The sequence below is a fragment of the Monopterus albus genome, unplaced genomic scaffold (genome assembly GCF_001952655.1).
Source record: "Monopterus albus unplaced genomic scaffold, M_albus_1.0 scaffold1.1, whole genome shotgun sequence".
Taxonomy (NCBI): domain Eukaryota; kingdom Metazoa; phylum Chordata; class Actinopteri; order Synbranchiformes; family Synbranchidae; genus Monopterus; species Monopterus albus.
In genome coordinates this window covers 4,764,210-4,778,212 of record NW_018127881.1, presented here as the reverse complement: position 1 = coordinate 4,778,212, position 14,003 = coordinate 4,764,210, and the positions used below count along the sequence as shown (strand labels likewise).

Here is a 14,003-nt window from a genome sequence, read left to right as displayed (position 1 = left end):
CCACTATAGGTGTGCCTTTCATGACCATTTTTAATGGTTTATTTAACAAGTCAAAACCTACTGTATTCATTACTAAACAAAATCAGGACAAAATATAGTAAGCATGTGGTGGAAGAATTTGGCTATATGTAATTGGTAAAAGTAATATAATAATAATAATACATTTTTCTTTCACAAGTAAAATGCATTCATAAATTTACTTAAGAAGAAGTACAGAAGTACTATTAGCAAAATGTGCCTAAAATAAAAACACTTGTACTCCTTGGGCAGCAGAACAGCAGACATATTTTGAATTGTGTATTTTGAATAGTACCAATGTAAACAGCATTATAATGGTGGCACTGGTAAAAATGGAGCTCATTTTAATTTGCTACCTGTAAATTAAGTTGGAAGTTTAACCTATACAATACATAATATATTACAAAAGTGTCATTGTAATAATTCATCCTTCCAAGTGACAGATGCCAAATAAATGTAGTTGAGTAAAAAGTTCAATAGCTTATTTCTCTCTGAAAGAGGGTACAAGTTTAAAATATGAACAGAAATATTTTGTACTTCTCAAATATTTTAGCTGAAAGTTCATACAGGCATGGTAAAACTGATTTTGTCGTCTTTCTGAAGGACAAATAGGTTCCATCCATGACATTATCATCCTCAGGTCATGGGGGCAGCAGGTTCAGTAGAGTGATCTAGATGACCCTCTTGCTTGTAACTTTTTCCACCTACTCCTGGGAAGCCTTGATACATTCCCAGGCTACATGCAATACATAATCCCCTCCAGTGAGTTTTGGATCAACCCAGGGGCCTCCTACTAGTTGAACGTGCTTAGAAAACCTCCAGTGGAAGTGCAGGAGGCATTCTAATCAGGGGCCTGAACCACCTTGGCTCTCTCCTTTCAGTGTGAAAGAGCAGATCCAAACCTTTATCCTGTAGATATTTGAGACAAACCTTCCACTGTAAATGGATTACCTCTGGAAAGGTGTCATCTTGAAAGAGAGATCTGATTTGTCCTGCAAGGGTGGATAAAACATCATCACACCTTTAGGAATGTCATTTGTTATAATAACGAATTCTTTCGGGGTGACATAGACATTACAAACTGACAAAAAAAAAATTGAAAATGGTTCCACTGAAGGATTAGGAGATGGGCCTACCAGGCACAAGCCTATGATCCAGGACTGAACTGACATTTCCACTATGAGACACAAAACACAACAAGATGCTAAATGAACACATTGACATAACCACAAAGAAACACAATTTGACCATAAAGAAATGCAAAGTGATTGCACATAGGCCTAGCGGTGTCATTTGTAGGCATTTAGTGCTTTCACTTTAGGGATCTTGATCCTACATAAGAGGGGTGAAGGGCCTTATAAGATACAATAAATTGTTCATGAGTGCTTTACATACGAAAGCCAATACTGGAGACTGTCTGATACGTCTGATATATTTGGTACTGAGATGATAATGAACAACTCGGATTTCATTGATAAACCAATGAAAAGGTGGCTGCAAATAGCAACAGATGACGTCGACGCCTACTACGTGATTGGCGAAGGTGACGCGCGGGCTGTTGCAACGTCAAACATCGTCCCCCTTGTAGTGCCATGCGCACTGACGGTTGTTGTTGTTGAGCTGGTTGTTATGGCTGGACAAGGCCTCGGACTAAACTGAGAGAGGACTCCCCTACACCACCCCGTATCCGCTACGGGACACCCACCATCCATGGAAGGCACGGACATGGACGTGGACGCGGAGCTCATGCAGAAGTTCAGCTGCATGGGCACCACAGACAAGGACGTCCTCATTTCGGAGTTTCAGAGGCTGTTGGGCTTCCAGCTGAACCCAGCCGGCTGCGCCTTCTTCCTGGACATGACCAACTGGTGAGTGCGGGGATACGAAGGCCTGCGGCGGGACAGCAATATGACGCTAACCAGCTGCATAATTAGCTAGTTAGCATACGTTAAAATGCTAAAACATGGAGGCGGGCACACAGTACTAAGTTAGAGTGGTGTTCAAAGTCAGTAGGCTCATTTCATTAATCCCACACGGGAAATGGCAGTTAACTCCTAACGATCGTTTCTCAGGTAAACGGAAGTGAAACGTTAAAGTTAAGTCCAGGCTGAGTTATAATAATGTGAAATAACTAAAAGTACAAACTGACGCTAGTTAGCTAGCTAGTTAGCAGGCTAATTTAGATTCAGGGGACCCTTGGTGTAGATCTGCCACATTACATAATAGTGTCTAGGGCCAGTAAAACCGTGAGCTTTGAGAAGCCACAACTCAAGGCAGCCCCACTCACTTCACGCTAGTTTGATGACGTAACCAATCGTGATCGATCACCGGCTGACAACAAGTGGTCATGATTAAAACGTCCTTGTGTCCCTGATTAACTGATGACCAAGTTATTAGTTGATCAGTGGTAGATGGCTTTGATCACATCAGTTTTTAAAGGGAGAATCCATTGTCTTGTCTTGTTCAAGTTTCGTGTTGGAGAGTAAAGTCTGGAAATCAAGGAGTCATACATTTAGTAAAGGAGCACTCCACCAATTTTGCTCAGGAGCCCGCTTTCTGCCACTTTTTAGCTGTAGTTAATGGCTGTATTACTGATTGATAAATACTTTACAAGTTAGCCATTAATGAGAAAATCTGCATTGCCAGGTTGTATTTTTATCAGCTCTTTAATTCATTATGGAGACAGCTCCAATAGATCTTTTTGCTCACTTGTCTTCTGGAAAAGGGCTGCAGGACATCTGGCCCAAAATTCATTTATAACCTGCTTACTCACACTTACAGCTGCAGACTTGATGTAGAACCCTTTATTAATTATTTGTTTACATGACTGACTAATGTTTCCTGATGGCTTATTATGCAGTGAGGACACATAGCTTACTAACATTTATAGCTGTTAGATGACTTGGAGAGATACCAATACATGTACTTAATGATTCAACGGTTCTACTATTAAAAAAAAGTACAGTTACCATAAAAATTAGTGACGTTAGAGACAGTTTTATTTCCTTGAGATTTACTTTCTTAAAAGCTTACATAAAATATCCTATGTAATAGGAGGCTGTGCAAATGACCTGAAAACCTTTTGTGATAACAAACACAGCACTGCCAACCTTCCTATTGAATAACATGTAACTGATCGAATTTCTGTAGCTTGCTACACAACATACTTTAATACAGTGTTTTGTTTTGTTTTTTTGGACGAAGTCATTTTGCTACTTTGCACAGAACTTCAAAGTTTTGGAGTACATAGTATCACACTTGGCAATTTAAATGTCTGATTTAACAAGGATGCATGCTTTTACATTAAACTGGCTACTTTCTGTGGCTTCATCCTGTCCTCTTTGCTGGACACATTCCCGTTCTGCTGTAGAGGAGCTGCTCGGTCTCAGCCTCCATGTCCACATGAATTCATCTCATTTGGCTCAGGAGGTAGAGCGTGTCGTCTCCTAACCGGAAGATTAGTGGGTCAATTCCCGGCTTGTCCAGTCCACATGTTGAAGTGTCCTTGAGCAAGACACTGAACTCCCAGTTGCTCCTGGTGATGACACCGGTGTGTGAATGTGTGAGTGCTTGGGAGTATGAATGGGTGAATGGCCAAATAGTGTGAAAGCATTTTGAGTGTGCTGCAATGCATAGAAAAGCGCTATACAAGTATAAAACCATTTACTAAGTCAGCATAATGAGCGCTGTATGTGTTTAGTGGATGAACAGGGCCGCGGGGAGAGTGAAGGTGTTGCATTTCTGCAAGTTTGTAGTTGTGTTCTGCAAACAGGTGTTTGATTAATTACTTTCTTTGTTACTGTTGGATTTTGTTGTGTATATTGACATTTCAGTAAAACACAACCTGTGTGAGACAAACACAGCAGAGCAGAGAATCAGAGCTCGCAGTTTACATTTATCGTTGTTACTTATCTAAAACTGTCCCTGAACCACTGAAATTTCTTCTCCACCACCTAATGGCCTGCTCAGCTAAGTGAACTTGGACCTTAAAAGTCAGGATATTTGTGCCTTAAATGCATCAATGTTGTCCAGTCTTTTTAAGAGCCAACTTTTCTGAGTGCACTGATGTTATAAAATATCTGGCACTTGTTGTATGAAACAGCACCAGTGTAAAATGTTTTATTTTATAAAAAAAGGAAAAGCAAAAGAAAATGTGAACTATTCAAAATGCCCACAACAATTTCCCACACCTCAAGTTAACATATTTAAAATCCTTTAAAATCTTTGTTTTTGTCTTTACTAATATAAAAATCTTAGTAAAAATAAAACCGGAATCAGGGAATATTTGAGTGTTTTTGTTTAAATATTACTTAAATAATCGATTGTTTTTCTTTCTCACTCATTTCATTTCTGTATTTATAGTATAAATGTTTCATATATAAATAAAATCTGATAATAAAAGAGATTATAAGTATTTACAGTGTATTGCCCCAGGAGTTGCTCCATCGTTCATGGTCTGTCGAGTAGTTCCAGGATTTTCCTTGAAATGCTCTGCTTGAAAAGAGGCTCACAAATTGCAAAATTGTTATAAAATTTAAGTGAATTCTATTTTAGGGTCATTTTAACTGTCGGTATCAGAAGACTTGGCTGCTGCGCTTGATTAAATTGTTAAAGAGTTTGTGATGGCAACTGATTAGAAAGGCTGTCTGTTGGCTTGAGAGACCAGGGTCTCTGAGTCCTGTAACTCAGCTAGTATTTGTTATAAATGATCATCTTGATAACATGCTTTTCCTTTTCTGTTTGAACAGGAACCTACAGGCTGCTATTGGTGCATATTATGACTTTGAAAGTCCCAATGTCAACACACCATCCATGTCCTTTGTTGAAGATGTGACAATTGGAGAAGGAGAGTCTGTTCCTCCAGATACACCATTCACAAAGACTTGGAGGATACAAAACACAGGTGTGGAACATGGCACTGCATTCACACATGTAGCTTTAGTAGCCTTTCTAACGTCTCTATGTAATATGCACCATGACACCATCTGGGTTTTGTTGCTGAACTGCGTTTCGATTTCACTAATCTTTGGACCTTCCAGGTGCAGAGTCGTGGCCACCTGGGGTTTGTCTCAAGTACATTGGTGGGGATCAGTTTGGACATGTAAACACAGTTATGGTGAAGTCTCTAGACCCCCAGGAAATATCAGATGTGAGTGTGCAGATGCGAAGTCCCACGACTCCTGGCATGTACCAGGGCCAGTGGAGAATGTGTACAGCCACCGGATTATTCTACGGAGGTAGGAATTAATCACTGATGTGTTTAATTTCTAATGAGGCAGTTTATTAGGGCTGCAAATAACGTTTACTTTCACTATTAGAGCATCTTTACTTTGTCACAGTTCAGTTGAACTCTCATTGAGCCCAAGGTGAAGCTTTTATTTTTGATTTTTTGTCTGACCGACATTCCCAAAATGAAAACATTTTATTTACCGATACAAAATGGAGAAATCTACAAGTATCTTGCATTAGTCACATAGTCAGCCCTTGTTTGTGTGTGCTTCTTTTCTCTACAGATGTAATCTGGGTGATTCTTAGTGTAGAAGTTGGAGGTCTCCTTGGTGTGACCCAGCAGCTGTCCTCCTTTGAGACAGAGTTCAACACCCAACCGCAGCGCAATGTGCAGGAAGACTTCAACCCCTTTGCCTCACCACAGAAGAACAAGCACGACGGCACTGACAGCAGCTTTAGAGGTCCTGGTGGAGCCTGGGAACACACACGAGAGCCAATCCAGCAAGATCAAAATGGACTGTCGCATCATGCTGTAAATAGGGCGCCAAATAGTCTCCAAACCAATCTTTCTGTGGTGACTTATGAACAGGTATGTATGCATCAAATTTAAGGTTTTATACGCCACAAAACTACACTTATAACCCTACACCATGGGTTATCCAATGGCAGCATTCCTAATCCAGCAAGATCAAAATGGACTGTCGCATCATGCTGTAAATAGGGCGCCAAATAGTCTCCAAACCAATCTTTCTGTGGTGACTTATGGACAGGTATGTATGCATCAAATTTAAGGTTTTATACGCCACAAAACTACACTTATAACCCTACACCATGGGTTATCCAATGGCAGCATTCCTAATCCAGCAAGATCAAAATGGACTGTCGCATCATGCTGTAAATAGGGCGCCAAATAGTCTCCAAACCAATCTTTCTGTGGTGACTTATGGACAGGTATGTATGCATCAAATTTAAGGTTTTATACTCCACAAAACTACACTTAGAACCCTACACCATGGGTTATCCAATGGCAGCATTCCTAATTTAGGCAGCATTTCCTAATTTACAAATAAAAAAAATCAATATACACATCCATTTAGTGTTTACTGTGAATTCTGTGGTCAGTTTTAAGCCCTTCTTTTAAGGGTGCCTCCATGTGGACTGTAAATGGACTGTATTTATATAGCGCTTTTATGCACTGGCCAAAGCCCTTTACAGGGAGATTATACACCATTCACCCACCGATGACAACAAGGCTGCCACACAACGGCGCTAGTCAAGCCACCGGGAGCAATTTGGGGTTCAGTGTCTTGCTCAGGGACACTTAGGCATCTGGGGAGACCGGGAGTCAAACCACCGACTTGCTGGTCAGAAGACGACTTGCCCTACCTCGTGAGCCACAGCCACCCCATTTGACATTTGGCTATAGCACCTTTCACTGCTAACAGACATACTTTACAGGGCATGTCCTGAACTGATCTGTAGAACCGGGATCAGTACATCCCCGTTAAATCAACAAAAGAAGTTCCAGTGGTTGTAAAAGAGAAATCCACCACAGCGACCATTTGCTGTGGTAGCTGCTTATAAGATTGTTTTATTAAAGCCATTATTATATTTAAAAATGATATATTTTTAATATGATCTGTTTGACTCTGGGGGAGCATTGGACGAAGCTGCTTCTCCAAAGCAACCTGATGCTTCCTTGACCAGCCTTCTGTGAAAGCAATGACTGACAGGTGGTCCTGTGGCTCAGCCAGGTTAAATTTTGGTCCATCCATCCAATATCTATTGGCTTTAGATGCTTCTGATAGGCTAACATCATTAGAGTCAGTAGGAGGTGTGCCTGTGGATGTATTTTAAGGCCTACTTTCAAACTCAGTACCTCTTTGTTTGACATGAGAAAATCAAAAGAAATCAGCCAGGACCTTAGAAAAAAAGTCCATAAGTCTGTTTCATCTTTGGGAGCAATTACCAAATGCCTCAAGGTACCACACTCATCTTTACAAACAATACTATGCAAGTATAAACACCATGGGGCAATGCTGCCATCATACCGCTCAGGAAGGAGACGCTTTCTGTCTCCAAGAGATGAACATACTTTGGTCTGAACAGTACAAATCAATCCCAGAACAACAGCAAAAGGAGCTTGTGAAGACACTGGAGGAAACAGGTACCAAAGTGTTTATATCCGCAGTAAAATGAGTCCTATATCAACATAACCTGAAAGGCTGTTCAGCAAGGAAGAGGCCACTGCTCTAAGACCACCATTAAAAAGGCAGACTATGGTTTATAGCTGCACATGGGGACAAAGATCTGAGTTTTTGGAGAAATGTCCTCTGGTCTGATGAAACAAAAGTGGAACTGTTTGGCCACAATGACCGTCATTATGTCTGAAGGAAAAGGGGGGAGGCTTGCAAGCCAAAGAACACCATCCCAGCAGTGAAGCATCATGTTGTGGGGGTGCTTGGCTGCAAGAGGGACCGGGGCACTTCACAAAATGTGGACAGGTATGTATGCATCAAATTTAAGGTTTTATACTCCACAAAACTACACTTATAACCCTACACCATGGGTTATCCAGTGGCAGCATTCCTAATCCAGCAAGATCAAAATGGACTGTCGCATCATGCTGTAAATAGGGCGCCAAATAGTCTCCAAACCAATCTTTCTGTGGTGACTTATGAACAGGTATGTATGCATCAAATTTAAGGTTTTATACGCCACAAAACTACACTTATAACCCTACACCATGGGTTATCCAATGGCAGCATTCCTAATCCAGCAAGATCAAAATGGACTGTCGCATCATGCTGTAAATAGGGCGCCAAATAGTCTCCAAACCAATCTTTCTGTGGTGACTTATGGACAGGTATGTATGCATCAAATTTAAGGTTTTATACTCCACAAAACTACACTTATAACCCTACACCATGGGTTATCCAGTGGCAGCATTCCTAATCCAGCAAGATCAAAATGGACTGTCGCATCATGCTGTAAATAGGGCGCCAAATAGTCTCCAAACCAATCTTTCTGTGGTGACTTATGAACAGGTATGTATGCATCAAATTTAAGGTTTTATACGCCACAAAACTACACTTATAACCCTACACCATGGGTTATCCAATGGCAGCATTCCTAATCCAGCAAGATCAAAATGGACTGTCGCATCATGCTGTAAATAGGGCGCCAAATAGTCTCCAAACCAATCTTTCTGTGGTGACTTATGGACAGGTATGTATGCATCAAATTTAAGGTTTTATACTCCACAAAACTACACTTAGAACCCTACACCATGGGTTATCCAATGGCAGCATTCCTAATTTAGGCAGCATTTCCTAATTTACAAATAAAAAAAATCAATATACACATCCATTTAGTGTTTACTGTGAATTCTGTGGTCAGTTTTAAGCCCTTCTTTTAAGGGTGCCTCCATGTGGACTGTAAATGGACTGTATTTATATAGCGCTTTTATGCACTGGCCAAAGCCCTTTACAGGGAGATTATACACCATTCACCCACCGATGACAACAAGGCTGCCACACAACGGCGCTAGTCAAGCCACCGGGAGCAATTTGGGGTTCAGTGTCTTGCTCAGGGACACTTAGGCATCTGGGGAGACCGGGAGTCAAACCACCGACTTGCTGGTCAGAAGACGACTTGCCCTACCTCGTGAGCCACAGCCACCCCATTTGACATTTGGCTATAGCACCTTTCACTGCTAACAGACATACTTTACAGGGCATGTCCTGAACTGATCTGTAGAACCGGGATCAGTACATCCCCGTTAAATCAACAAAAGAAGTTCCAGTGGTTGTAAAAGAGAAATCCACCACAGCGACCATTTGCTGTGGTAGCTGCTTATAAGATTGTTTTATTAAAGCCATTATTATATTTAAAAATGATATATTTTTAATATGATCTGTTTGACTCTGGGGGAGCATTGGACGAAGCTGCTTCTCCAAAGCAACCTGATGCTTCCTTGACCAGCCTTCTGTGAAAGCAATGACTGACAGGTGGTCCTGTGGCTCAGCCAGGTTAAATTTTGGTCCATCCATCCAATATCTATTGGCTTTAGATGCTTCTGATAGGCTAACATCATTAGAGTCAGTAGGAGGTGTGCCTGTGGATGTATTTTAAGGCCTACTTTCAAACTCAGTACCTCTTTGTTTGACATGAGAAAATCAAAAGAAATCAGCCAGGACCTTAGAAAAAAAGTCCATAAGTCTGTTTCATCTTTGGGAGCAATTACCAAATGCCTCAAGGTACCACACTCATCTTTACAAACAATACTATGCAAGTATAAACACCATGGGGCAATGCTGCCATCATACCGCTCAGGAAGGAGACGCTTTCTGTCTCCAAGAGATGAACATACTTTGGTCTGAACAGTACAAATCAATCCCAGAACAACAGCAAAAGGAGCTTGTGAAGACACTGGAGGAAACAGGTACCAAAGTGTTTATATCCGCAGTAAAATGAGTCCTATATCAACATAACCTGAAAGGCTGTTCAGCAAGGAAGAGGCCACTGCTCTAAGACCACCATTAAAAAGGCAGACTATGGTTTATAGCTGCACATGGGGACAAAGATCTGAGTTTTTGGAGAAATGTCCTCTGGTCTGATGAAACAAAAGTGGAACTGTTTGGCCACAATGACCGTCATTATGTCTGAAGGAAAAGGGGGGAGGCTTGCAAGCCAAAGAACACCATCCCAGCAGTGAAGCATCATGTTGTGGGGGTGCTTGGCTGCAAGAGGGACCGGGGCACTTCACAAAATGAATGGCATCATGAGGAAGGAAGATTATGTGGCTATAATGAAGCGACATCTCAAGACATCAGCCAGGAAGTTAACGCTTGGTCGCAAATGGGTTTTCCAAATGGACAGTGACCGACCTCAAGCAGACTTCCAAAGTTGTCACAAAATGGCTTAAGAACAACAAAGTCAAGGTTTTGGAGCGGCCATCACACAGCCCTGACCTCAATGCAATAGAACATTTGTGGGTAGAACTGAAAAAGCATGTGTGTGCAAGGAGGCCTCCAAACCTGATTCCGTTCCACCAGGTCTGTCAGGAGGAATGGGCTGAAATTCCAGCAACTTATTGTAAGAAGCTTGTGGAAGGCATCTCGAAGCATTTGACCCAAGTTAAACAACTTAAAGGCAATGCTACCAAACACTGACCGCGTGTACGTAAACTTCTGACCCACTGGGAATGTGATCGCTGAAATAAATCTTTTTCTCTACTTATTATTCTGACATTTTGCATTCTAAAAATAAAGTAGTGATCCTAAATGTCCTAAGTTTTTCACATGCATCCCCTGTGCTGCAGGTACTGGTTAGTGACCCCTCATCCAGCTTTGATTCAATTTCAAAAGATCTAAAAATGTGTACGTTCATATTCACATATGTATGTCAGGTTTCGTTCCATTACACAAGGCCATTAAACTAGTAAATAATACATTATCTCTCATTTCTTTCCAGGGTATTCATGGACCCTATCCATTTGGACAGAGCTAGAATGACAAAGACCCCCCCATCCACCCAGGTGGATGATGAGCTTGACACCCTGGGAGCCCTTAAATGGGGGTGGGGTGGGGGGGGACAGTTGTTTTATACTGACTCATGACGACCCTGTCCCCAATCCATGGCCCGTTCCACAGAAACACAACTTACAGCAAGGTGAAGGATTACATCCGCTACAGTGAAACATCCCACCTGACATCAACACCTTGATGCATGTGTGAATGCTTCATTTAAGAGTGCTGTAAACCCTTAAAACAGATATACAACTTTTTTTTATTTCCACTGTAAAACACAGCTACTTAAAGGAATAATCAACCCTAAACAACCTGCATACAACTTGGCGTTCCCATGGGCAGTTGACTTTGTCTGTTCCGGGTTCCTACACAGGTCTGGAAATATCTGGTAAAGTCCTGGTACAAAAATTGAGAGTGCTATTTGATCTTTTTGTGGCCTTGAAACTTGTTTTAAAAACAGAATAATTGTGGGGTGTATGTTTTAAATAGGATGTAGTCTTTTTTTTTTCCCCAACACACCAAACAGCTTTTACTAGAAGTGTGTGGAGTCCAAACTCCTCTAGATGACATCCTTACACCAGTTTCAACAACTAGTACGACAACAAGTGTGACCTGTCGTGCCGGCCAGTGGGCTACAGATCAGTATCGGCTCATAAAAGACCATGACACAGTTGCTGTAATGCTTGGACAATGATGTGCTTTGGCCACATTACCATGCAGTATACTCACCTTTCAGGCTTTCACATAATCAAATAAAAATGGATGATTTGGCTGAGCGAAGATTCATAATGCAAATTTGTATCAATAAGATTTAGGTTTACTCACTTTGAAGGACTGGCTGACATGAGCTGTCAGTATTTATTCCGGTTTTCAGACACTTGCATATTATTAAGCCAAGAAAAAGCTTTCAGGAATGTGAGTTTTTCAGTGGGGGATTGTTACTTAAGTATTGTTTTCAGTGATATTTAGAACTTTGGAACTGGTAATTGTTGTCTGTTGTGTTTTGGTGCCTGGAGGAGATGTTACTGGGATTTTTCCTTTACATTTTCAGGTCCAGCAAACTGGTACAGCTGCATAGGTTTTATTTTCTTAATTCAGTCTCACAAAAAGTGCAAGAAAAAAACTAACTTTGCATTCTAGAGAGAAGAAGTTGGGTCCTTTCTGAGCATTTTAGACAGAACTCATGGAAGTTATTTGTTAAAATACCTGTTCACTGTCTTTATTTATTAAAGGTTATTGGTGTGACCGTCATTCACACTATAATTATGTAAGTTTGACTCGTTAAACCCGGGCTGCTGAGTCAGGTCACATAACACAAAGGGGCCTGTTTTCTTTAAACATATACTGAAGCATTTGTTACTTGACTTAGTTGAGAAAAACTCAAATACCACTTTTTACACTAATCATTACATTATTGATGTTTTGAAATGAGAGTATTTGTTTTGCACCTTTGCATAAAAAAAAACAAAACATGGTGGATCCCTGTGTAGGAACCTCGTCTCTCCCAAAGATAAAAACCCAGAAAACCAAGACACTAATCTGTGGTGTTGTAAAGTCTGCGCACAGTCTGCAGGTACCCGGTTCATACTGCATGGGACAACGTGTGTGTGTGTGTGTGTGTGGTTTTTTTAAGGGTGAGTTTTTGTTTTAAATGGATGCTGAAGTGCAAAAGGATGTGAGTTTGAACATGAGGGGTGTGAGGAAGGGTTGAAAAAGCCATCTAAATCTCTTTTGCCTGGTGAGTGACTGTAGTGTCTGTGCAGACCTGGTCGGTTATGCGTGCATGTATGTTATGGTTTTTCTTTGGATTTAACTGACATAAAGTGGTGTATACTGCTTGGGCGAGGATGACCTGTTTATTCACATGCACTATACCACATAAAGCTCTCTCAGTATATTTATACTGGGAGAGCTTACAAGGTGTGTAGTTCTGGAGTATTGTTGAGTGACTGCTCACCGTTTGGATGAACTGACTAAGTAACTTCCCTGATGTTATTTATTTGCTGTATTTTTGTGCATTGCAGATGTGAAAAGTCTGATTTATATCCAGCAGGTGGTGCTAAAAATCAAATGACCAACTTAAACTTGACAGATCATGCTGAGTACAGTGTAGTTTGATCCAGGTAAGACACGCTGTATATGAAAAGAACGTTTGCATCAGCATTATTGCATCAGCATTATTAGCACTGATGTTCTCTTACTGCTATTTGCACAACACTGTCCACCACTGCTGATGGGAAAAGTCGTGCTTTTTTTTTTGTTTTTGTTTTTTACTTGCTGTGGATTGTGATACCAGCATTTTCAAGAATTTTTTTTTTTGTTTGCCAATCTTTTCTTTGTAAAATGCCTGTCTTCTTCACAGCTTTAAGTTTTGTTTTCATAGTATTAAAGTTTTGATTGTTAAATATGTTTCATCACTGCACCAATGTCTGACCTTAAAAAAAGAAATCTACATTGATTCACTCATGCTTATTATATTTGTTATTACACATCTGCGATTGAGTCTGCCTGCTGTCACACCTGGATTTTTCCCTCAGCTTTTCTCTGTTCATTATGTCAGACAGTGGATTTGACCATGTACCAATGCTTAAAAATAAAATGGGAAAGGTTGTTGATAGAACTCCACGATAGTGTTGCAGTTTTTTCCGAGGGGGTGTTCTATTTAAATGGAAAAACATTTTATTGTGGGGGAGGGAGCTGTGTTGCAGCTCTGTGTTTGTACTGAGAGTCCTCCTCCCAAACAGTATACACTGTTCTGCATTGCTTCTTCTAGTCATGTCAGTCTATATTATTTTTGTGTGCGTGTGTGTGTGTGTTTCCTTCTTGTGAGCTTGCTTGTGTGTGAGAGAGCGCGCCTGGTGAGGAAATCTGAACACTGCTGGATTCATCCTCTAGTTTTAGTTTGTGACTATATTATGGACTTGAGTGGAAAAGATGAACGTTTACATAGTCCTAAGATAGCACATTTACCTGAAGAGAAATTCTCAAAATAAAGCTTTTTTCCCCCTGTATCTATAATTAAGCATTTGTATGATTAAATTAACACTGAAATGACTGACTGAGTTGTCTTTTGTGGTGGTGACAGATACCAGCTGTGCTGATTATTGCTCTGTATTTTACTTTTTTGTTGTTTTTATTGTATTTTATTGTCACTTGAACCTTAAATGACGCCAGACTCAGTCAGCGTCATCTAATTGTAAAGCTGCAGTGCCACCTGTCAGCAGG

At 40.7% G+C, this 14,003-nt stretch overlaps 2 protein-coding genes across 4 annotated transcripts in view; both read left to right on the top strand.

The window, feature by feature from the left end:
- Window positions 1–1,371: 1,371 nt before the first annotated feature.
- On the top strand, window positions 1,372–7,869 carry ilrun (inflammation and lipid regulator with UBA-like and NBR1-like domains). 2 transcript variants are annotated; one of them, XM_020598485.1, is made up of 6 exons: window positions 1,372–1,886; window positions 4,767–4,921; window positions 5,058–5,255; window positions 5,532–5,753; window positions 5,935–6,017; window positions 7,752–7,869. In XM_020598485.1, exons 1-6 carry the CDS (start codon window positions 1,729–1,731, stop codon window positions 7,770–7,772), a joined length of 837 nt encoding a protein of 278 aa, XP_020454141.1. In that variant the 5' UTR covers window positions 1,372–1,728; the 3' UTR covers window positions 7,773–7,869. The 2 variants fall into 2 exon arrangements, with proteins under 2 accessions (XP_020454141.1, XP_020454214.1); XM_020598558.1 differs by lacking the exon at window positions 5,935–6,017 and having other exon boundaries at window positions 1,376–1,886; window positions 5,532–5,836.
- Window positions 7,870–8,330: 461 nt separating this feature from the next.
- spdef (SAM pointed domain containing ets transcription factor) overlaps window positions 8,331–14,003 on the top strand; it is a 25,013-nt gene continuing 19,340 nt past the window's right edge. The window contains exons 1-2 of one of the 2 annotated variants that reach the window (XR_002274802.1): window positions 8,389–8,475; window positions 10,723–12,530. Coding sequence is in view for 1 of the 2 variants with exons in the window: in XM_020598259.1 (XP_020453915.1) it covers window positions 8,356–8,475 (120 nt within the window). In the remaining variant the exon portion in view is untranslated. Of the gene's footprint in view, window positions 8,476–10,722; window positions 12,531–14,003 lie in introns of those variants that run through there. The other variant, XM_020598259.1, reaches the window with a different exon arrangement.